We start from the raw sequence: 23,209 nt of genomic DNA, 5'->3' as shown, positions 1-23,209 counted from the left end.
AAAAAAATGCATTATGCATATATAAAACAGCAATCCTAACAAGTTACGGCTTGGTGGGGCGGCATTCCCCATACCTATACAGCACTGAGTTTGCCACTTTTCAGGGTTTCTGACAGAAACAGCCACAATTACCTACTTCATAACTTTAACTTCTGTACCTTCTCACCTCATGTAAACAGACAGGGATTTTACGTTTTTTCCATTCTTTTTCATAAATGCTCCAGTACCACAATCAATAATTCACCTGATTGGATATTTAGGATACGTCAACCAGTAACATCATCGGATACACACAGACAATGGACAATGAGGTGCACACATTTTTGTAACGAAGCTAACTTGCTTGCAAACTAATAATTGCTAACTATTGCTTTTACAGCTGTATAATCTTTGTGGGAAACCTATTTATATTTCTGAAATCTCTCTATCATTTCACATGCAAACCCCACATAATATTGTTTCATGACTAGGGAAGGGGTACCATTCGCATTTTCATGATACCCCTGCTAAAACACTTTTCACACCTGAAATGGTAGTCTTCCTTCTTTAGAAGAACAAGCAAAGAAAGACATTAAAGAACATATTGTTTTTATTGCAAAGGCATGTCCCATTGTTTGAATCCTTCTGGGTAAAATACAACCACACTTTAGATAGTTTTGCTTTCGCATTTTGACTGAGTTTAATGTTAGCTAGCTTGCTAACAAGTTGACAAAGTCAGTGTATAACATTAGTAGAGATGGCACCAGAATCTAGCATCGATATCTGCGTCATGATTCGGTCCAGTAGGTAACGTTACCAGTCGTATGGAAATTGGTGCCTGCTACTGGGTTTTGGTACCAAACCGTATTCATGACGCCTACATGACTGATAGGCCCTAAAACCTCGGCGATCTATTGCAGGCTTTGTCCAGCTTTCATTTATTTATCATTGAAATTATAATTATCATTAAAGGAAAAATGACTGAATTCAGGCCAATGTGTTTCAATGTGTTTGTATGTGTGTTTGCATGCATGTATGAATGTCTGTCATAGCCTACATTAATACGCATTACTATTATCAGTTACTCATAACTAACACCGAACAAAAAGAAATGATATTTGAAGAAAAAACGTTTTCAACAAAAAAAGTTACTCACACATACAATGCAGTATAATCATATGTCATTAATTCAAACTCACAAAATCTAGGCCTGGCATTAAAAGTATTGATATTGATTGATCTTTGCTCACCCAAATGAAATTTTTTTTATTTTAAAATTAAAAGATTTAATGGAAGGCAGGATTTTTGGCTGTTTGAATTACTGGCTTATATAGTATGTAGTGTGAGTAACTTGGCATTTTTGTCTATGCCTTGGCAATTATGTTTACACGGCCAGAACTTTATAAAAACGAACCAACGTATTGACTTTTTTTATTGCAGAAAAAGTATGTGATAACAACACAGAACTATTCTGATTATAACAGTTCTGTTTTCTCCGGTGATGGTGCACTTTTTCCAGGAAGTGACGTCATGCGCTTCATGCGGCCACATTCTGACTGAAACGCGGTAGATTAGAATTGAAAGAAGCGGCCAGGTGCAGGAGTGAAGTCAGACTGTATTGTTAAAAGGTGTTGTTTTCGGTGCTGCTCTGGATACTGTCAGCCGGCCGAATGGATAACTTCTTATCTAACTACGTGTGATCGTGTCATAGCTGTGCCAGGTAACCCAAACAGGCTAGCTACTTGCTAGCTAGCTACTGTAACAAAGTCAGAGTAGTTATGATCGCAAGTTAGCCAGCTAACACTAGCTAGCTATCAGGCCACCGAGCCACGTTCTGGCATTGACTAACAATGTGTCTAAATCTGTCATTTGTAAAGGTTTCTACATTCAACAGCCGAATATTGTGTTATTTTGCCCTATTTCACATATTGTTGACTTTGGTTACATAGCTTATAGTTATATTTAGAGGCGTTAGCTAGCTAAACTTGCTAGCCTGCTACAGCTGTAATAGCTAACAAATAGACTGATGTTGGCTATCACATTGCATTCCGTTAGCTGAAATCACATAACTACACAGAGTTTGACAAACGACGTGGTATGTCCTGAATACGTTAGCTAGCGGGTTTGATACTGGTTAATGCCCGTTTACTATAAAACATAGCTAGCTAGCTTTTATATATTTAATAATGTTAGCTAAGTGTTTTTGTTGTGAAAATCTACTCCGATTCGCTTGTGTTGCAGGTGTGTAGACGCATTTGTCGCGTTTAGGATCTACACTAAGGACAGTCCCGTGGCCATGGCCGCCCCAGCCATGCAACAGCCCAGTTTTCTGTTGGTTAGTATATCAAAGTTTATTACGCAGTGACCTTGTTATGTTCCTCCCCCACACGTTCCGTTTAACTGCTTTTTTCTCTACCGTTAAATGGTACATCTCCGTTACAGGCTAGTCAATGATTTATTAAGTGCCCATGTAGATTAATACTTAGTGCTGATATCATCATGTTTGATTTGGGTTTGTATTTTGAGTGTAAGATCGAGGTTGTGTGCGTTTATTCAGGCCAATTTGAAAGCGGACTCTGTGACCAAGCATCTCCTCCAGCGCTGTCAGGAGCTGGTGAAAGTGATTGATGATTACCCTGCAAAGGTGAGCACCCGACAAGCTATTCCATTCAGCAGTGAGGTGTCTATCTGTGCGTGTGTGTGTATGTGAGACTGCAGACCTGGGTCAAATACGTATTTGTTTTGGATTCAAATACTTTTCTATGCTTTACTGATCTTGTCTGGTGTATTGGAACCAATGAAATACTCTCAAAAAGTGCAAACCCCAACTTGTGGTCATATTGGCAGGCTCAATTACACCAGGCAAGATCAATAGAACACAGAAAAGTATTTGAATCCAAAACAAATATGAATTTGACCCAGGTCTGTGAGACAGAGAAAGACACTGAGATGTTGTCAAAAAAAGAAAGAAAGTGAGCTTTATTGTGGGATTGTGTAATGCGCAGGATTGGTGGCAGCTGAAGCAAGCTCCTCCCCCTTCACTGTAAAGCACTCTGAGATGGTGATAGTGCTTTTATCCTGGTTGTTGTTAGGAGCTGCACCTGGTCTTCCCCTGGCTGGTGGAGAGTATCCTCGGCAGTCTGGATGGCGTCGTCGTGGGCTGGAACCTCCGGCAGCTCCAGGGCCGCATCAACGAGTACGCCATCGCCCTGGAGTTCCTGCACCCCAGGTGGGCCCCTCCCTCCGGGTTTCTAACTGAATACACACGCACCCTCCCTCTGGCTTCTTAAATCAGTCCTTAAGTACGGCTTCTAGACTGACTTTCTCAGGATTACCAGAGTTCTTGAAAAATCTTGAAAATAACTAAATGGGGGTGTCTTGTGGCGTAGCCTGTAGAGCTCATTGTGAACTGCGATGTCGGCAGTTTGAATTGTGCAGTAAAGCTGAACAAGCCATAAACCTAAAATTTAATTTAAAAAATGAAAATGACAAAATGTGAAAATGGGATTTTAAATTTATATGTTATTTTATTTGCTGAGAGATATTTGAAGCTATCTTGGCAAAAGTGGTTTCTGTTTCGGACAAATGATTCTCATTGAAACTGATGCTGGATTAGATTCCACATTCTGCTAAACGGTTTGAGCCTGTCGGCTGAGTCAGGGACAGCTTTCAATTTCAGGAATGTATTGCTGGTCTGCATGACTCATGATGTAGTGATGTAGTGCAGTTTTATGGGCCCTTGTATGTAGGGGAATGAGACCTTGATATGAGTTTAAAACACTATTTAATTGATTGCATTAGGGGTGGATTTGTCCTTGCGTTTGATTGAGTACTTTTTTATTATCGTACCTTTTAGTGCCTAAACGCTGTTTCACGGCAGCAGAGCGTTTTCTCCAGCGTAGGAAAGCCCTCGCGACAGAGCTCTTTGAGATAAACGCTCATTGTGAGCCATTACCAGGCACGGCCCTGGCCTTTCTGTCGCTCTGGGCGAGATTGAGTTGCTAGAAATTTGCGTTCCGTGTTAGGTAAACGCCCATGTCGACGGAAGCAGAAACCTCAGCGTGCTGATTGATGTTAAGCTTCGCATCACGTCATCGGCCTTGGTGTTGCACAGTAAGGTTTGACGTTTGTGTCTTCCAGCGGCCCGATGATGAAGCTGGTGTACAAGCTGCAGGCTGAGGACTACAAGTACGAGGTTCCGGTCTCCTTTCTCCCCGTGAGTTTCGGAGCGGCCTTCTCACACGAGCTACTCGTCGCCTGATGCAGCTAATCACACGTGCAGGCTTTGTAGCGTAGCGTGGTTGAAACAGAGGTCTGCTTACATGTACACAGCGCGCAGGCATTGAGCCGATGCGCTTCATCCAGACAGAGCGAGTCGAGCGCTTCTGGCTCCTCGTTAGCTGCAGCCGACTCACTGTTGAGTCACGTGCTGCACGTGTCTCGTGTCCTCAGGGTCCTGTGAAGGCTGCCATTCAGGAAGGCGTCCTCCCGGATTGCCCGCTGTTCCACAACAAGCTGCAGCTCCCTCTCTCGGGCCTGCCCAGCCTCAGCCTCTCTCTCAGTATCCTTGTCCTCCGGGCTCCGGCAGGCGTCCGCGTCCCCGGCTCCACGGTCTCTCGTCCGTTTGAGCGGATTGCGCGTTTCCTTAACGTTTCTCTCAGATCCCTTCGAATATTACATGTTTTTCTTCGCCGCAAGTCTCATCGCCCCGAGGGTAAGTGGAGACTTTTTATGGACATTTATATAATTTACTCTGCTGGGGAACAGATGGAGGAATTAAAGATTTAAAAGATTTAAATTTGGGTTGTGCCAAAAAAGCTACAGTTCTACTGTTTGTTTTCCTATGTTTTGTTTGCAGCAGAATTTCATTGGCTAAACTATAGCTGTTTACACGAGTTAGCGAAGTCAGCTAGTTAGCTTAAACTATCTCCGCTTGCTGTCCAGTAACAACAGGAGTGGAATTGTGCGGCTGGTTTCCAAATACTCCCTTTAATAAAAAGTGTTTTTGTTTCGCCGTAGCGATGGTGTGAGAATGTGAGCTGGTCAGTGAGTAATCGTGTCCTGTCTGTAGAACTACCCCCCGGGGCAGCACGTCAGCTCCTCGGACAGTGCCTACTTCGTCCTGGTGGACGCCTACCTTCAGTACTTCCTGCCCACAGAGGGCGTCGTGCCCCCCTCCCCCTTCTCGGACGCCCGGAGCACGGTGGCCCCGCCCTCTCCCAGGTGCTGTTACAGGACTGACTGACTCCTGGCTGACAGACCGACTGACTGACCGATTAACAGACCGACTGACTGACTGTAGACAGACAAACTGACATGAACAGACAGACACTGACTGACTGATTTTCTGTGGAAGGGACAGGGAAACATAGAACATGGATCCATGGTCAATCCACAAATACAATTATAATCTAACATATAGTTATAAAATGTTAGAATCGTCACATGTAAGGTGTAGTATGTACAAACACACACACATACTTTCATATACTGGAGATGTGCAGGTATGAGGTAAAGATAATATCCTGTAAGGCAGTGTTAATCAGCTGATACTTCTCATTAAATGCAACTGCTCACATACAAACACAGGAGTAGATCAAAACCCTTAAAAATATTGGTCACAAAACAGATGTCTGGTCTTGTATTTGTATACTGCATAGAGAGTGTCCAATCATGATTGGCCTTGCTGTGTCGTCCTCTCTCCAGATCTGCCAACATGCCGTTTGCAGGGTACGGTGCCCACAGCAGCAGCTTACTGAAACGCCACATTACCCATCAGCCCTCAGTCAATGCTGACCTCGCCACCCAGGAGATCTGGAGGTCCGAGACACTGCTACAGGTGAGGGGAGCAGGGAGGTGATAGAGTCACGCTAGCTAAATAGACCCCTTTACACCCGCTGTAGAGCTGAACCAGGCTGGCTCATTATAGCCCTCTCCCACTGTAGAGCTGGAACCAGGCTGGCTCATTATAGCCCTTTCCCACTGTAGAGCTGGAACCAGGCTGGCTCATTATAGCCCTTTCCCGCTGTAGAGCTGGAACCAGGCTGACTCATTATAGCCCTTTCCCACTGTAGAGCTGAACCAGGCTAGCTCATTATAGCCCTTTCCCACTGAGAGCTGAACCAGGCTGGCTCATTATAGCCCTTTCCCACTGTAGAGCTGAACCAGGCTGGCTCATTATAGCCCTTTCCCACTGTAGAGCTGAACAAGGCTGGCTCATTATAGCCCTTTCCCACTGTAGATCTGGAACCAGGCTGGCTCATTATAGCCCTTTCCCACTGTAGAGCTGAACCAGGCTGGCTCATTATAGCCCTTTCCCCACTGTAGAGCTGGAACCAGGCTGGCTCATTATAGCCCTTTCCTACTGTAGAGCTGAACCAGGCTGGCTCATTATAGCCCTTTCCCACTGTAGAGCTGAACAAGGCTGGCTCATTATAGCCCTTTCCCCACTGTAAAGCTGAACCAGGCTGACTCATTATAGCCCTGTCCCACTGTAGAGCTGAACCAGGCTGGCTCATTATAGCCCTTTCCCACTGTAGAGCTGAACCAGGCTTATTATGACCTTTTCCCACTGCATTTTTCTCACAAATTTCCCCCCTTTTTCTTGTGTTAATTTTTACTAAACTGTCATCTGAAGTTTGTTGCTATTGCTGTTTCTGACTGCCTTTCAAGCGGACTTTGTGCTGAGTAAGCAGTGCTAATTGCTGAGATAAAGAGAGATGGGATATCACAGCAGGTCAAGGGGCTATCTGGCAGGAGCATCGGCTGCTAGCTCATTAGCGTCCACCGTTGGTTGTGTTAACCCGAGTGCTTTGGCATGCTGTTACCATTCCTTCACAGAACCAGGAGGCGATGCTACGCTGGCGTGGTACCCTGTGTGGAAATGGAGATTAACTCGATTAACTCAAACCAACCCTGTTCTGAAAATATGTTTGAGTAGCCAGTTTGAGTAATGTGGGATTTTTTTTTTGTGTGTGTGCGTGCGTGTGTGTGTGTGTGCGTGTGTGCGTGTGTTTGTTTGTGCGTACGTGCGCACCCTCAGGTGTTTGTGGAGATGTGGCTGCACCACTATTCCCTGGAGATGTACCAGAAGCTTCAGTCTCCGCAGGTGAAGGTAAGTGTACCGCCCCCCCCCCCCCCCCAGCACACTTTTGGCTGTTGTCCCGCAGCACCGTTGCCTGGCTGATTTCGGCTTGCCCCTATTCAAATACCTCTCTCTCATGTGCACATGCACACACACTCACACTCATTTTTATAATTCAGCTGATACAGTCTTTTCAGTTGCTAAGTGCAAATTAAGCACTTTAGGCTGATTCAAGGATAATAAGTATTGAGTGATTTGATTGTTTTTCTTTAATGTGCTCATCGATTCTTTTTTTCCGTCTGCATTTCGTCAGTCGCGGCTCCCCGGCTGTGTAGAGGGATATTCTGTGGTTTGTGTGATCGCACTTCTTCGGTATAAACCCACATCCTTACTTTCACATCCAATCAAATCGAACAATCACACGGCAGAACCGCAGCAGAGTGCTTCTTTTGGGTGAAGGGAAACAGCGTTACATTTTCACAGGCTGTTACAGTGAAAACAGCGTTACATTTTCACAGGAGCACTGTTACATTTTCACAGGAGCAGTGTTACATTTTCACTGGCTGTTACAGTGGAAACAGTGTTACATTTTCACTGGCTGTTACAGTGGAAACAGTGTTACATTTCACTGGCTGTTACAGTGGAAACAGTGTTACATTTTCACTGGCTGTTACAGTGGAAACAGTGTTACATTTTCACAGGCTTGTACAGTAGAAACAGTGTTACATTTTCACAGGCTGTTACAGTGGAAACAGTGTTACATTTTCACAGGCTTGTACAGTAGAAACAGTGTTACATTTTCACAGGCTGTTACAGTGGAAACAGTGTTACATTTTCACAGGCTTGTACAGTGGAAACAGTGTTACATTTTCACAGGCTTGTACAGTAGAAACAGCGTTACATTTTCACAGGCTTGTACAGTAGAAACAGCGTTACATTTTCACAGGCTGTTACAGTAGAAACAGCGTTACATTTTCACAGGCTGTTACAGTGGAAACAGTGTTACATTTTCACAGGCTTGTACAGTAGAAGCAGTGTTACATTTTCACAGGCTTCCACAGTAGAAACGGTGTGGCTGTTTTCTCAGTGGGTGGCACAGAGCATGCGCTTACAGGACACTGCTGTGCTACACACATCCAACCTTGCGCTGCGTCTGTTTTCCGCATTCCCGCATTTGCTCCTGTGCATGCCGCTGCTTTTCTCCCAGCTCGTCCTCTCGCTTTGCTCATTGCCTGCTGGGCATGGCGGGGCGGGGCTTCGCTGGCTTTCTGGGCCTGATTGGTTGTCAGCACTGACCATTATGACATCATCGTCAGTCACTGCAGACCCAGGTTGTTTAAATGGCAGGAGTAATTTGAGGCATAAAATAAGTCCCAGTCCACAGGAAGAGCAGGTAGCAGTGAAGACTCAGGTCTGCTTACCTCAGCAGTACTGTAGTCCTCAGGTTTGAGAGTCATGAGAATGGATTTGTGTAGGATTTGTGTTTTGTGTAGGATTTTTGGATTGGTGTGTAGGTACAGATGTAGGGAATTCAAAAATAAGGGTCCAGCTTACTGACTCACTAAGAGCAAGGCTTAAATCATCAAACTCAGTGGAGAATGTTCAGATATGTCCTTTCTGATAAATTTGGTTAATCTAGAGCGGCCCGTTCCCTGTGTACCCAACACCCCGCTCTGCCACTGTGAGTAGATGGTGTTTCCAAGTTTTAGTGGAGCTTTTCTTTTTTGGGGAGGTGTTGCAGTTCTTGAGACCAGCGCTATAGTACAGAGGGACTATTAATATCTCTTCCCTGCACCTAAGGCTACCTGAGATTGTTTTTTGAGGAAAAAAAACCCCAAGAAAGCATTTGTTTGCAGTCTATAGACCTGTCGTGTGAAGACAATTAACCTGATGCGTGCTCGGGGTTTCAGGAAAGGAAGATAAATTTCAATCTGTCTTCTTTTCCTGAAAATTTAATTTCTGGCTCCAGTTGTACGTTCTTGTTAATGGACCGTTTTTAGATAAACTACAGATGGGTTTTCAGCGAACAGCTCTAGGGGCTCCTTAAAATCAGTTCTTGGAGAGAACACTTCTAGAATCCAGACTCTGAACGTCACCCTGTTATTCCTCGGCTGCTCGCTGCTCGCTTGCGGGAGGAACCCCGGCTGTTTTCCCACAGGCCCCTGAATGGCCCTGATTTAGCCTGCACGGCGGCGTTAGCGGGCGCTAGCGGGGCGCTAGCGGAATGAGCAGCACTGCTTGGGTTGGAAAGGGGCTACTGCACCACCCAGCCGCCATGTCTCCGCCTTCCTCTAGTTAGCGTTCCCGTAGTCTTTCTTTTTGGTCGCCATTGTTGTTGTCATTGTTCTTTTTTTGTGTTCCTCTTCTCATCTTGTCCTCTTTTTGGATTACTCTTTCTTTTACCTTTTCCTGTTGTTTCTACCTCCTCATTTTCACTCTTGCCCCCCCCGCTCCCTTTTTCTCTTCTCTCTCTCTCCTTCTCCCGCTGTGTTGTGCGTTATTTTTGTCCTCTCCCTCTTGCCCTCCCCCCCGTCCCGTGTTGTGACTTCTGACGGCTGTCCCAGCTGGCATTGCTGCAGTACCGGCTCAGTATGTCTGGTTCCCCCAGCAGCCCCCCCGCCCCGCCTGGCTACGGGACCCTCAACACCTACCAAGTACTTACCTCTCGATTTGTTCCTTTTGGCTGCTTGAGCGGCTGTTGGGCAAGGTAACGGGCGTGGCAGGTAGAAACACTGAATACATATCTTGTGGATCAAAGGTGGCTTACAGAATGATATGTATGTCTGGGGGTGGAACCTTGTTGTTATTCTACTCTTTGTAATGACATCAAAGACAGTTGCCTCAAAAGTCAAGGCTAGCTGCAAAGCATTGTGGGTAGTGTAGTTCCTCACTCAAATGCCTGGGAGTGGGTTTCTTTAACACGTGGACGTCCACTGTTGACCATCAAATGCAGGATGGTGCAGTCGCGTGCATAGTGTATTTTGACAGAAAGGGTAGCACGGGTCTAGCAGCATCTGTTCTTGTTTTTTCCATCCTTAAAAAGCATGTGTCCTTTCGTGTTGGTGTCGTGTGATAAATGCTTTTTTTGTTTTTTTTGTTTCTGTTTCCTGCTGGCCATTTTTTTTGTTTCAGTCGGCCTTTTCCTGTTCTAGAGCAAACACTGCTACCTTTCTACTGATTTAAATACAAATATTGACTTGAAACATCAGTGGAACATAACAATGGTTTCATAACAATCAATCAGTCGTTAACACTTTGGTTATGTTCTTGTCTGTTAGATTTGTGCATTTGGTAATTCGTATTTTTGCAGGCAAAGCCCTCTAGGTTAACAGTATTTTTGTAGTTGATGAAAGTCATGCAGGAATTAAGTGAATTTGTTTAAATGACATTCAAGTGTTCAGTGTTTCCCATAGAAAATTCTTATTAGTGGGAAGTGGGGGGTGGGGGGTGAGAGGTGTTTGTGGTGTTTGTGCTGGCGACTGCATACATTTTGAAAAATTCATTATGGTTACTAAGGAGCGTGCGGTATAAGAGTAGTCACATCCCCAATCAACGGTGACATTTGCTCTTTGGTGAGCATACTGTTCAGGGAAAAAACGGGTGAGATTAAGAAACGACGGTGAGTCTTCATCCTCGCGCAGCCTTGCGTACGCTCCGTGTACCGGGTGCTTAGTTTAGTTTAGTTTATTTGACAAAATTAAAACACGTGTCAAAAGACTTGCATGTGAAGAAATTGTCAAGGATAACACGAAAAAATCCTGGACTTATTTCCATCTTGGTCCTTGATGTTCCTTCAGCCATAGCAAGGTAATATCAGGCTTCAAAAGAACAACGCGACATACAAAGATTCTTACCATAGTCTGAAATACATAATCATACTATAACTCCTATTTACATCGCATACAATTTACGCCCATTTTAATCCACAGTCCTATATAAACAAAGTGAGCCTAATACAAATAGTAAGCCAGCCACTTATATGGGGATATTTTCCAACAGCTTACCTTTGATCATTGTTTTGAAGGTGAAGGGTTTACTGTTGATTTTAATTGAAAGTGGCGATTTATTCCACTCCAAGGCTCCAGAGTACAACAAAGAGACCCTGCCCATCTTGGTCTTAAACCTACTAAGGCTCAGGTTAGCAATACTTGCTCTAGTGTTATGGCCATGTCCTTCCCCCTTCATAAAATAATTAGTAAAATACTTTGGAGCCCTACCATATATGATCTTATGGACCATATTGAGCTGCAGCATACCTGCTCTTGCTTCAACTGGCAGCCACTGTAACTGCTGAAACTGAGTCCTGCCCATATGACTCCTGTAATCCAGGCCCAACACCACCCTTATCAAATTATTTTGAGACACCTGAAGTTTCTGTTTTAATGCTCTAGACAAGCCCCCAAACCGAGAGCAGATAGCATAGTTCAAGTGACACTGGACAAGACTAGATGCCAACACCTTAAGACAAATAGTTTAATAGTGTCTAATAGTTTTGCCTTCCTAGCCAAGTATCTGGTTCTCGCATTAACCTTGCCCAACACCTTCAAGGCCGTGCTCTCTCCTCCCAGGTTCCCATCCAATATGCAGCCCAGGTAATTCACTGATGTAGTAGTAGGCTTTCCTCCAAGCTCTAACTGTAATGTTGAAACTTTGCTCAGCCTTACTTTAGAACCAAATAAAATGCATTCTGTCTTACCTAAGTGTAGAGAAAGCTTGTTGCCAGAAAACCAAATCCTTAACTTCACAAGCTCTTCATCTAGACTCTTGAATCTTATTTTTTTCTTTATGTGAAACAAGTATGGCAGAATCATCAGCATACAAGAAGAGGGTGCTTGAACAGACAGATTTCATATCATTAATATACAACAGAAATAGTAATGGACTCAGAACACTTCCCTGTGGCACCCCACAGGTAATGGGCATAGCCTCTGATAATTGGCCACCAACCTCCACCCTCTGATCCCTTTCAGCCAGTTAAGAAGTCAACCACCCAACTGCTGTTAAATCCATCCCAAAAGCTTTTAGCTTGGATAAAAGTAGCCTATGATCTACAGTGTCAAAGGCCTTTTCTAGGCCAAGTAGGACCATTCCACAAAGTTAGCCTTCATCTATCTCCTTTTTTATAAAATCAGTAAGATACGAAAGACAAGTGCCTGTGGAGCAAGATTTCCGAAAACTGGACTGAAGATTTTAAAGAAGATTATGCTTATTAATATAATCATATATTTGCTCATGAACAGCCTTCTCAAGTACCTTGGATGCAACACTTAAAATTGATACGGGCCTGTAGTTGCTAGGATCTGTACAACTCCCCTTCTTATAGAGAGGAATAATTTTGACATGCTTAAAATCTCTTGGTACAATCCCTTGATCTAAAGACAGATTGATAACGTGTGTAATATAAGGGGCAATCATTTCAGCTGAATCTCTTAAAAACCTAGCAGGAATATCATCAAGGCCAGTAGCTTTAGTTATGTTTCCCTCTCCTAATATTCTTGCAACCTTCTCATTAGTTACCCTAGTGAAGGAGAACGAATTGGCCTTAACTCCTAAATTTGCATAATATCTCTGCCTGTATACCTCGCGGTACTCCCCTGAACTAGGGGGCAACTTTGAAACAAGGTTGTTCATCACTGAAGTGAAGAAAACATTAAATGTAGTAGAAACTCTGCATTTATCATACTCTATTCTGCCATCCATTTCTAAACCAATATTGCTAGATTTATTATCTCTGCTGTCTTTCCTACCACCACATCCTAAAAACTTCAGTGTTGTCCACAGTTTTTTAGGGTCATCTTTATTCTCTTTAATTAATTCTTTATAGTAATCTCGCTTCGCAGCCCTAATCTTAATCTGTGCCTCATTCCTATATTTCTTGAATAACTCCAAGTCTATATGTTCCAGTGATCTATTATATTTAGTCAATGACAAATCTCTAAGTTTGATCACTTCCAGGATTTCTTGACTGATCCATGAGCTGGATCTTTTTTTAAACTCGGACTTCTCTTACTGGAGCAATTGCATCCAAAACCTGGAGAAACAGTTGTTTAAAAGCACCCCATGCTTCATCCACATTACTAATATTCAACACTGCTGACCACTCCACCTTTGCTATGTGTTCCTTTAATTTATCCACAGAATAATACTTAAGGCTGCATACTCGAATGGTTTTATGACCAGAAAAAACCTCCCTATAGACCTTCTTTGTACAAAAGGTTATAAAATGATCACTGATACCATAAACAATGACTCCGCTCTGTGAAACGTTTGATTTATCAGATACTAAAATTAAGTCAATTGTGCTATGAATTGTTCCACTTATTCTTGTTGGTTCTTTAATATTTTGAATTAAACCAAACAGTTTACAAAACCGGATGCTTTAGAAACGTCCGTATTAAAATCTCCCAATAGAACACATTCTCTTTCCGACGAGCCTTTGCAATTGGATAATACGTTTTCCAGGTTATCATAAAAAGAGCTGTGATTGGGCGGTCTGTAACACACCCCCAACAGCAAAGGTCTGGTTTTGGGTAAGCAGATGTCTAGCATAAGAATTTCACTCTCGTCTTCCAGATCTGACCTGACAATGCAATTAATATCTGATCTAATAAAAGTACATACGCCACCTCCATTGCGATTGCGATCTTTCCTTACGAGAGAATAGTTTGCGATGCTAAAAGCAGACATGATGTCATCCAGGTACTGGATGTTCAGCTCTTATGAAGTTTTACTTTCATTAGCAGCACTGCTGCTACAGCTAGCACCTCACTATCACTACTACTTTTGTCCATTTTCGCTATATTGACCTTGATATAGCAAAAATGATGAGTGTTGCAGCCAACAAGGAAGTAACTGTAGACAAGGAAGAGGATGGAATCGTTGCTGTGGTAATTGTAAGCAACGTCTGGTGAACACCATAATCCAATGTGACATCCAAGCTATCAATAGCAACAGCAATCTCCTGGATGGATTTAGCCCATCATGCTATAAAGTCACATTTCGTGGACAAAATAACAGTCTGAGAGGTACAGGTTATTCAGTTCACTTTTGTTACACATATGGGTTTTCATTTTGAAGCGTGTTTGAAGTAGAAGCTGTTGATGGGATGTCAGCGATTAGTGGACGTCACATGCAGAAATAAACGATTAAATACAAAAAATAATTTTGGGCGGGGGGAAATGTACGTGGACCGCCCGCCCAAATAAAGCACATGTATGGGAAACACTGTCACAAGTCTTTTGTAGAAAAAGAAAGAAATTAAGCATTGCATGCTGGTTGGTACAAAAGTGTCTCATTTGTGAGTGTGATATTAAAAAGTACAGTTTATCAAGGCAAGCCTCTTTTGCATGTGTGGGGGAAAAGAAAAAAAGTTCCCTGCAGTAATTCTTCAGGCACAAAGTTTAAATCTCTATAAAGATCTGAAACTAAGAGCTAACTCACAGACAGCGTTAATGTCTGAATCTTTGCTGTGTGATTATACAAGCCTCTTGATTAACCTGAAGGGCTTGATTTCATTACATTACATTACAGTGTCAGGCTGTGTGCCCCTAACAAGGTACCTATTAAACCTAAACATTCAGAGTTGTGCGTGGATTAACACAAGGGAACTGGTTGGGTAGACGGATGGGAAAAGTGGGAGGTGGGTGTGGTCTGTAAATCAAGGGGTGGGGCTTCTGTGGTGGTGGGAGAGTGGGCTTGTTTATGGCTGCATTGTGATTGGTGCGTGACTGTGGGAGGGTGTCGTGTGCCCTTTTGTGATTGGCTGGTTTTGGTCGGGGTTTGCAGGAGCCCTTCTGTCCGTCCGAGGAGCATGTGCTCGTGGTTCGCCTGCTGGTCAAACACCTCCACGCCTTCGCCAGCAGCCTGAAGCCAGAGCCCGCCTCCACCTCGCCCTCCGCACACTCCCAGGCCAGCCCCCTGGAGGAGTTCAAGAGGTTAACACGACATCATGCTCTTCACCCAAACTGACCCTGCGTAAACACACTTTTCTCCCAAACAGTCTGCGTAAACACACACTTCACCCAAACAGTCTGAATAAACACACTCTTCACCCAAACTGTACCTATTCAATCACACTGTTCACCCAAACAGTCTGTGTAAACACAGTCTTCACCCAAACTGACCCTGCGTAAACACACACTTCACCCAAACAGAACCTGCATAAACACACTGTTCACCCAAACAGTCTGAATAAACACACTCTTCATCCAAACTGTACCTATACAATCACACTCTTCACCCAAACAGACCCTGCATAAACACTCTTCACCCAAACAGACCCTGCATAAACACTCTTTACCCAAACAGACCCTGCATAAACACACTCTTCACCCAAACAGACCCTGCATAAACACTCTTCACCCAAAACAGACCCTGCATAAACACTCTTCACCCAAACAGACCCTGCCATAAACACTCTTCACCCAAACAGACCCTGCATAAACACACTCTTCACCCAAACAGACCCTGCATAAACACTCTTCACCCAAACAGACCCTGCATAAACACTCTTCACCCAAACAGACCCTGCATAAACACTCTTCACCCAAACAGACCCTGCATAAACACACTCTTCACCCAAACAGACCCTGCATAAACACTCTTCACCCAAACAGACCCTGCATAAACACTCTTCACCCAAACAGACCCTGCATAAACACTCTTCACCCAAACAGACCCTGCATAAACACTCTTCACCCAAACAGACCCTGCATAAACACACTCTTCACCCAAACTGAGGCTACCTGTTCATCGTGCTCCTTCGTGTGCTTGTCGCTCTCGGCCTGCAGGGTGGTCATCCCCCGATTTGTCCAGCAGAAGCTCTACGTCTTCCTGCAGCACTGTTTCGGTCACTGGCCGCTGGATGCCTCCTTCAGAGCAGTGAGTCGCCGCATGTTCACTGGGAAAGAGCTCATTGGTCAGCTGCCGGTCTCAACCTTCCACTCCAGTGGACCTGGTTTCATTTAAAACACGGGGGCAGTGGACTCAGTCGCAGGGTGATATGGAGGGTTTGTCAGAAACGACCGCAGGCGTGTAAGATCAGCGTTCTCTTGATTTCCCTCGCAGGTTTTGGAGACGTGGCTTAGCTACATCCAGCCCTGGCGCTACACGGGGGAAAAGGCCAACCCTCAAACGGAGGGCCAGAACCGCAGCGTTCCGGAGAAGTGGTACGGGACACGCCTTGCGCCGTTTACCGTAAAATAGTCATGTGACTAAAGCTTTTCCAGTGGAGCCGCACCACTGAGGGATACCCTGCCCTGTTACTACAGAATGAAATACGCACCAGGCAGCAAGAGGGCGATGTAGAGAGACTGTGGCTCACATTTGTAGATATCAGCCTTCTTCTAATAAAGCGTGCGGATGCGTAACATTGGTTCCCGTGTGTTGCCGGACGCGTGTGATTGGCTGTGCTCTCTTTCAGGTCCTCCTTTGTGCAGGAGAACCTGCTTTTGTACACCAAGCTGTTCCAGGGTTTCCTGAACCGAGCCGTCCGCACTGACCTGGTCAACGCCAAAAACGCGCTCATGGTCTTCCGGGTGGCTAAAGTCTTTGCTCAGCCCAACCTGCCGGAGATGATCCAAAAAGGTGAGCGGAGCCCTGGAGCGCCCCCTGCTGGCCTGTGTGTTTAATTCTGTAGGTTTGAGGAGTTTCACACGACAGCTGCGCTCTGTCACTCGTTGAAACCGGTTGTGTGTTGAGCCTGGTACCCTGCCAGGTACTGATGGTAGAGAGATGCTTTCCAATCATGGGGTGGAGCTACAATGAGCTGTCAATCATTGACTTGCGTGAAGGCAGCAAAAGCTTTTGCTCTCCACAGCAAAATCATAAATAAAAAAATAGAATTAGCCCACATTAGTGATGACACTGATGGCATGTGCCCATGTTTGGAGTCACTCTGTTGTCATGGCACCAGTACCAGCAGGTCACCCCTCCCCCCCGCCCACAGGAGAGCAGCTGTTCCTGGAGCCGGAGCACGTCCTTCACCACCGGCACTCCCGCGTCTTCCTCTCGCCCGCGCACGGGGGCAGCTTCCTGTCGTCCCGGCAACCCGCCGAGGTGGACGCCGTCTTCAAGGTCAAGAGCCACGTGTACGGCCTGGAGGGCCAGGACTGCCAGTACACGCAGATGTTCGGGGCCGAGCTGCGGGCCGCGGTGAGCTGGGGCCCCTCTGGGGGCCACTGTAGGGGCCCGGGACCCCTTTGGCGAAACGCCGCAGAGAGGGCAGTAGCGTTTTAGGCGGGAAGGGGAATAGCCTGGTGCCCCTTGGGAGCAGCACAGCTTGGTTCTGCGTCTCCACACCAACACCAGCTCTGCTAATGGGCCCCAGATAGAAAGGTGTGTGTGTGTGGGGTGCTCTGATTCTGTGGTGCTCCCAGGTGTGTCTGTGTGTGCGTGTGTGTGTGTGCCTGTGCGTGTGTGTGTGTGTGAGTGTGTGTGTGAGTGAGTGTGAGTGTGTTTGGGGTACGCTACGTGCTAACTTCCTGCGGTACTGAGCGTGCTCTGTTTCTGTGCTGATCCCAGGTGTATGTGTGTGTGTGTGTGTGTGTGAGTGTGTGTGTGTGTGTGTTTGGGGTACGCTACGTGCTAACTTCCTGCGGTACTGAGCGCGCTCTGTTTCTGTGCTGATCCCAGGTACTGAAGCTGGTGCAGATAATGGCCCAGGCGCGGCAGACGGCCAAGCGCATATCGGACCAATCGGCCGAGGCGGCGGCCAACCAGTCCTTCCTGTCCTGGTTCTCCGCCGCCTCGCCGGACCTCAACCACACCTACGCCGGGACGGAGCCGGACGAGATGGGCGAGTGTGTGAGGAAGAGCCACGAGTTCCTGGACCGGGCCCTGGACTACCTGTGCCAGATATTCCGGGTGGGTGGAGAGCAGCACAGGGAGGTGTTTCTACCTCCTGTTCTTCTGTCCTGCATCGGTGGGACCCTGTCTGCTCATCGAGTATCCAAGAAGCGGCTCAGGGACTATTGAACATCCCTTTAGTGCCAGTGTTTTGAGTCAGTAGCTCTTTCAGTGCCAGTGTTTTGAGTCAGTAGCTCTTTCAGTGCCAGCGTTTTGAGTCAGTAGTCCTTTAAGTGCCAGTTTTGAGTCAGTAGTCCTTTCAGTGCCAGTGTTTTGTGTCAGTAGTCCTTTCAGTGCCAGTGTTTTGAGTCAGTAGTCCTTTCAGTGCCAGTGTTTTGAGTCAGTAATCCTTTCAGTGCCAGTTTTGCATCTGTAGTCCTTTCAGTGCCAGTGTTTTGAGTCAGTAGTCCTTTCAGTGCCAGTGTTTTGAGTCAGTAGTCCTTTCAGTGCCAATGTTTTGAGTCAGTAGTCCTTTCAGTGCCAGTGTTTTGAGTCAGTAGTCCTTTCAGTGCCAGTGTTTTGAGTCAGTACCCTTTTCAGTGCCAGTGTTTTGAGTCGGTAGTCCTTCCAGTGCCAGTTTTGAGTCACTGTCCTGTCTGTTATGATATGTTATGTTGTTTTGTGTTGTGTTGTGTTATGTTGCAGTATGTTGTGTTGTTATGTTATGTTGCAGTACATTGTGTTATGTTATGTTATGTTGCAGTATATTGTGTTGTGTTGTTATGTTACTGTCTGTTATGATATGTTATGTTGTAGTATATTGTGTTATGTTATGTTGCAGTATGTTGTGTTGTGTTGTTATGTTACTGTCTGTTATGATGTTATGTTGTAGTATGTTGTGTTGTGTTATGTTATGTTGCAGTACATTGTGTTGTGTTATGTTATGTTATGTTGCAGTATGTTGTGTTGTGTTGTTATGTTACTGTCTGTTATGATATGTTATGTTGTAGTATGTTGTGTTGTGTTATGTTAAGCCTGTATCCTGGCTTGCAGCTGAACGTGGGCCAGGTGTCTCAGCTGATGGCCAATTTGGCGTCTGCAGAGGACGAGCTGGGCGGGGACAGGCAGCTCCCAGACTGCATACAGGGAGATAACGGCCTGATCCTCACAGACCTGGGCCGCAAGCAGTAGACGTCTGACGTAGACCGTCTGTAACCCGTCTGCGTAGGTAGACCTGTCTGTAGGTAAGACCTGTCTGAAGCAGGTAAGACTCGTACGTACCTGTTGCAAGCAGGTAAGACCTGTCTGTAGGTAAGACCTGTCTGCAAGCAGGTAAGACCTGTCTGTACGTAAGACCTGTCTGTAGGTAAGACCTGTCTGTACGTAAGACCTGTCTGCAAGCAGGTAAGACCTGTCTGTACGTAAGACCTGTCTGCAAGCAGGTAAGACCTGTCTGTACGTAAGACCTGTCTGCAAGCAGGTAAGACCTGTCTGTAGGTAAGACCTGTCCTCAAGCAGGTAAGACCTGTCCTCAGGTAAGACCTTGTCTGTAGGTGAAATGATGTGGCACTGCAGGGCTGGTTATGTCGATGCTAAAAGCCTGAATGGCGGAGAGGGCTGCTGGAATGATCGTATCGCCTCACGATTCCAGGCGAGCCGCGGGCAATGCTGTGGAAAATGTCTGATTCACAGTAAACAGGCAGCTGGCATTTCCCTCCGGCACGTCTCCACAAACGAATCACTCTTCTGCAAACTGAGGCGACAGCAGTGCTTATACACTCAAAGAAAGAAACATTTAGGCCTAATGTTCACAAATTATGCATTTTAAAGGCATACGAGATTTACATCCATTTAGATTAGCTAATTTGAATGTAAGCCAAACAATAAACTTTGTGTATTGATAAATCAAACATAAAATAAACAAATAACCAGATTTATGAAATTATTATTAATACATCCAATGTGTTTAAAATACATCCAAATCATATCGTTTCAGAATTAGCTGTAAGCTATGACCTATAGTTTTCAATAAATAAATACAATTTATAAATCTGGCAAGGCCACCTCATCACTTGACACTTGGCTACTCGATGCTGTCGTTAGACGATGACATCATTTTTGGAACTTACAGGCCACCGTAGCTTTTCCTATGTCATTGGAAAGGGAGGGGTGAGGGGAGGTATTCAGTTGGTTGCAATCTCCAACCTCGCCGCTAGATGCCACTAAATCCTACGTTTAACTGATTGAATCTAGTTTGAGAATGAGCAGATGTACAGTGGGCTCCAGAATTGTTGGCACCCTTAATAAAAATGAAGAAAAAAGGCTGCATATAATAAATGACACAGATAATAATCTATATGTTATGTTCAAACATACGGGAAAACTATATAGCTACTTATATTGCAATACATTTACTCTCATGCTTCAATGCATTTAAGCATTTTTTGTGCATATTTATCAATATTGCCAATAATTCTGGAGCCCACTGTATATTCATTGTAAGTTTTCAGAATCTGTTTATTTAAATAAAACCCGGTTGATGTGCTGTCATAATTCTAATGAATGCACTGAATCATTGTTTGTAAGCGTACACAAGAGTGTAAGCAGAGCAGTGTCACAGCAGGAGCAGGCGAAACTGTGCTGTTCCGTCGATCAGCTGGCCTTTGAGTTTTTATCCGTAGGCTTTGATTTCAGCTGTTCAGCCATGTTGCAGCCGTAAAGTTCAAACAAACAAATAAAATGAATCGGTTCCACTCGAATTGCCTGGTCAGATCCGTTACGAGTATCACATGCAGCTGTGTGTAAAGAAATGAAACTTGTTCTTAGTCCCGCTAGACCACGATCACTTAAGCCTCTATAGTCGTTTTTAATTTGTTTTTCTTTTGTGCTTGGCTCACTTGGATTGAAGCTTTCCTCCTGTTCCGACAGTTGATTTCCATGACAGAATACTATGATCATGAGATAATTGCAAGATACGATAAATGCTTTTATGAAGGGTGTAATATATGAAATGTACTGCATTAAATTGAAATTAAAAAATGGAGCCATCTGATTTTAGAGACTACACATTAAAAACATATCCAAATGAGTATATAAGATAAGCTTGTGTATCTAAATTAGATATCTAAATGTCAATAGAGTAATAAATTCAATTAAAACCCAAACTGTCGTATGATTTTTGAATATAACAGTTTAAAAGAATTCTAAGTTTTGGGATTTATTTTTCACAACTCTGCTGCAGTCTCTGGTATTGTGACTGTGCTGTTGAACTGGTCCTCACCTGCACTGGACACCCTTTGCTGTATCTCTTGTTTGTTTGTTTCTCCCCCTCCCCTCCTGCCCCTCCTCTCACTCACAGACTCTTAATTTGAATTTCAGATCATCAACGGGCTGCGCAGGTTTGAGATCCAGTACCAGGGCGACCCCGAGCTGCAGCCCATACGCAGCTACGAGAACGCCACGCTGGTCCGCTTCCTCTTCCGGGTCGCCTCCCTCATCAACCAGCGGGTGAGTTTCAGGGGCGGGGCTTACGACCGCGAGTCTCCTCCCTCATTAACCAGCGGGTGAGTCTCAGGGGCGGGGCTTACGACCGTGAGTCTCCTCCCTCATTAACCAGCGGGTGAGTCTCAGGGGCGGGGCTTATGACCGTGAGTCTCCTCGCTCATTAACCAGCGGGTGAGTTTCAGGGGCGGGGCTTACGACCGCGAGTCTCCTCCCTCATTAACCAGCGGGTGAGTCTCAGGGGCGGGGCTTATGACCGTGAGTCTCCTCGCTCATTAACTGGCGGGTGAGTCTCAGGGGCGGGGCTTATGACCGTGAGTCTCCTCGCTCATTAACCAGCGGGTGAGTCTCAGGGGCGGGACTTATGACCGTGAGTCTCCTCGCTCATTAACCGGCGGGTGAGTCTCAGGGGCGGGGCTTATGACCGTGAGTCTCCTCCCTCATTAACCGGCGGGTGAGTCTCAGGGGCGGGGGCTGATGATGTCACTGTAAGAGGGAGGGTGTAAGGAGTCTGGTGGCTGATGATGTCACTGTAAGAGGGAGGGTTCAGGATAAAGGGGGCAGTGGCTTGACTGTGTGCGTCTGTGTGCAGTTCGGGGGACACATGGACGTGCTGTGCTCGCGGACGGACTTCCTGGGCAGGCTGGGCCGGTACTACTTCACCGGAGGGTCCGCGCGGCGGCGCCGGGGGCAGCAGAGGAGCCCGGCGAGCGGGGGGGCGGGCGAGGGCCACAGGAGGCCGCGGCTCAGCCTCCGCGCGCTGGCCAGCTACCGCACCCTGCTCAGCGTGCTCCTGTTCTACCTGCTGGGGGCGCTGCTCTCCTTCGGCCTGCTCTCCTCCACCGGCCTCATCCTCGCCGCCAGCCTGCTCTACGGACTCTGCATGGCCCTGCTGGGCGAGAGGCTGACCACGCAGTGATGCGAGGAAGAGCGCGGGGTGACACGAGGAAGAGCGTGGGGTGACACGAGGAAGAGCGGGGCCATCGGGTCTCACACTTCTGCTTGTTGCTTTAAGGCACTAGTTTTTTTTAAAGGGTAACTTCACCATATCTTTAAATTTTTATCCCTCTTTTTATTGCTGTGGACGTCCGCACTGAAGAACTCCTAATTTATTTTTTTGACAAGGAACAAAGAGCTATCTGACCTTCATACAGATATGAATCTGATTACTTATCTGATACAGATATAAAGTCCATAAAATAGACGACAGTTGCTTGGCTGTATGATTAAAAAGAATCTTTGTAGGCTATGTTGGTATGTGTCTTAATCTGTCATCCTTTGTCAGCTGTGTATGGGCATCCTCTTAGAAGCCAGAACGTGTCCCACCAGTTTCATAGTGCATTGTGGGAAATGTAGTCAGACAGGAATGTATGGAGGATAAATGGCTTAAATGTTTCCAGACAGTAGTGGTCATTGTTCTGTGCAGTACCCTCAGTCAATACTGAAAATTAAGATTAATGTGCCATCAGTATTCCAAACTATCATATAAAAACTTTAAGACAAAGAATGCTACCTTGTCAGACTACGTTATATGGTGAGGTTACCCTCTAAAGACTGTAAATATGAGTAAAATCTTAAGAATGTTTGCTGGAATGGTACTTGAAGTTAAACTTTTTTTTCGAGACATTGATGTTTTGACAGTTTGTCAAATGTGTGGATGAAAGAAATGACAGCTTGAAACTTCAACAAAACATTCAAGAGGAAATATAATGGCTCTCTAGCTTTCAGAAGCTATACATATCTTACGACAAAAAGCATCCAGTGCATTGCTTGTTAATGCCAGTTTGTATCTGAATGCACTATTTAAAGATCATTAAACAAGCATTGTTTTCAATGACTGTCTTTAATCACAGCCTCTCG

The 23,209-nt window shown here is 45.4% G+C and overlaps 1 protein-coding gene across 3 annotated transcripts; it reads left to right on the top strand.

Annotated features, from left to right (window-relative positions):
* The first annotated feature begins 1,494 nt into the window (after positions 1-1,494).
* Positions 1,495-23,183, top strand: smpd4 (sphingomyelin phosphodiesterase 4). 3 transcript variants are annotated; one of them, XM_064309457.1, is made up of 21 exons: positions 1,495-1,699; positions 2,221-2,314; positions 2,537-2,623; positions 3,072-3,208; positions 4,120-4,195; positions 4,432-4,540; positions 4,641-4,693; positions 5,051-5,202; positions 5,686-5,818; positions 7,022-7,093; positions 9,628-9,717; positions 14,849-14,997; positions 15,853-15,943; positions 16,130-16,230; positions 16,485-16,648; positions 17,010-17,215; positions 17,696-17,926; positions 18,902-19,036; positions 21,227-21,355; positions 21,942-22,286; positions 22,319-23,183. In XM_064309457.1, exons 2-20 carry the CDS (start codon positions 2,276-2,278, stop codon positions 22,266-22,268), a joined length of 2,481 nt encoding a protein of 826 aa, XP_064165527.1. In that variant the 5' UTR covers positions 1,495-1,699; positions 2,221-2,275; the 3' UTR covers positions 22,269-22,286; positions 22,319-23,183. The 3 variants fall into 3 exon arrangements, with proteins under 3 accessions (XP_064165527.1, XP_064165526.1, XP_064165528.1); XM_064309456.1 differs by having other exon boundaries at positions 21,942-23,183; XM_064309458.1 differs by lacking the exon at positions 9,628-9,717 and having other exon boundaries at positions 1,496-1,699; positions 21,942-23,183.
* Positions 23,184-23,209: the final 26 nt, after the last annotated feature.

The sequence above is a fragment of the Anguilla rostrata genome, chromosome 14 (assembly GCF_018555375.3).
Source record: "Anguilla rostrata isolate EN2019 chromosome 14, ASM1855537v3, whole genome shotgun sequence".
NCBI lineage: Eukaryota > Metazoa > Chordata > Actinopteri > Anguilliformes > Anguillidae > Anguilla > Anguilla rostrata.
The sequence above is the reverse complement of the archived record's forward strand: the minus strand, read 5'-3'. Positions and strand labels throughout refer to the sequence as shown.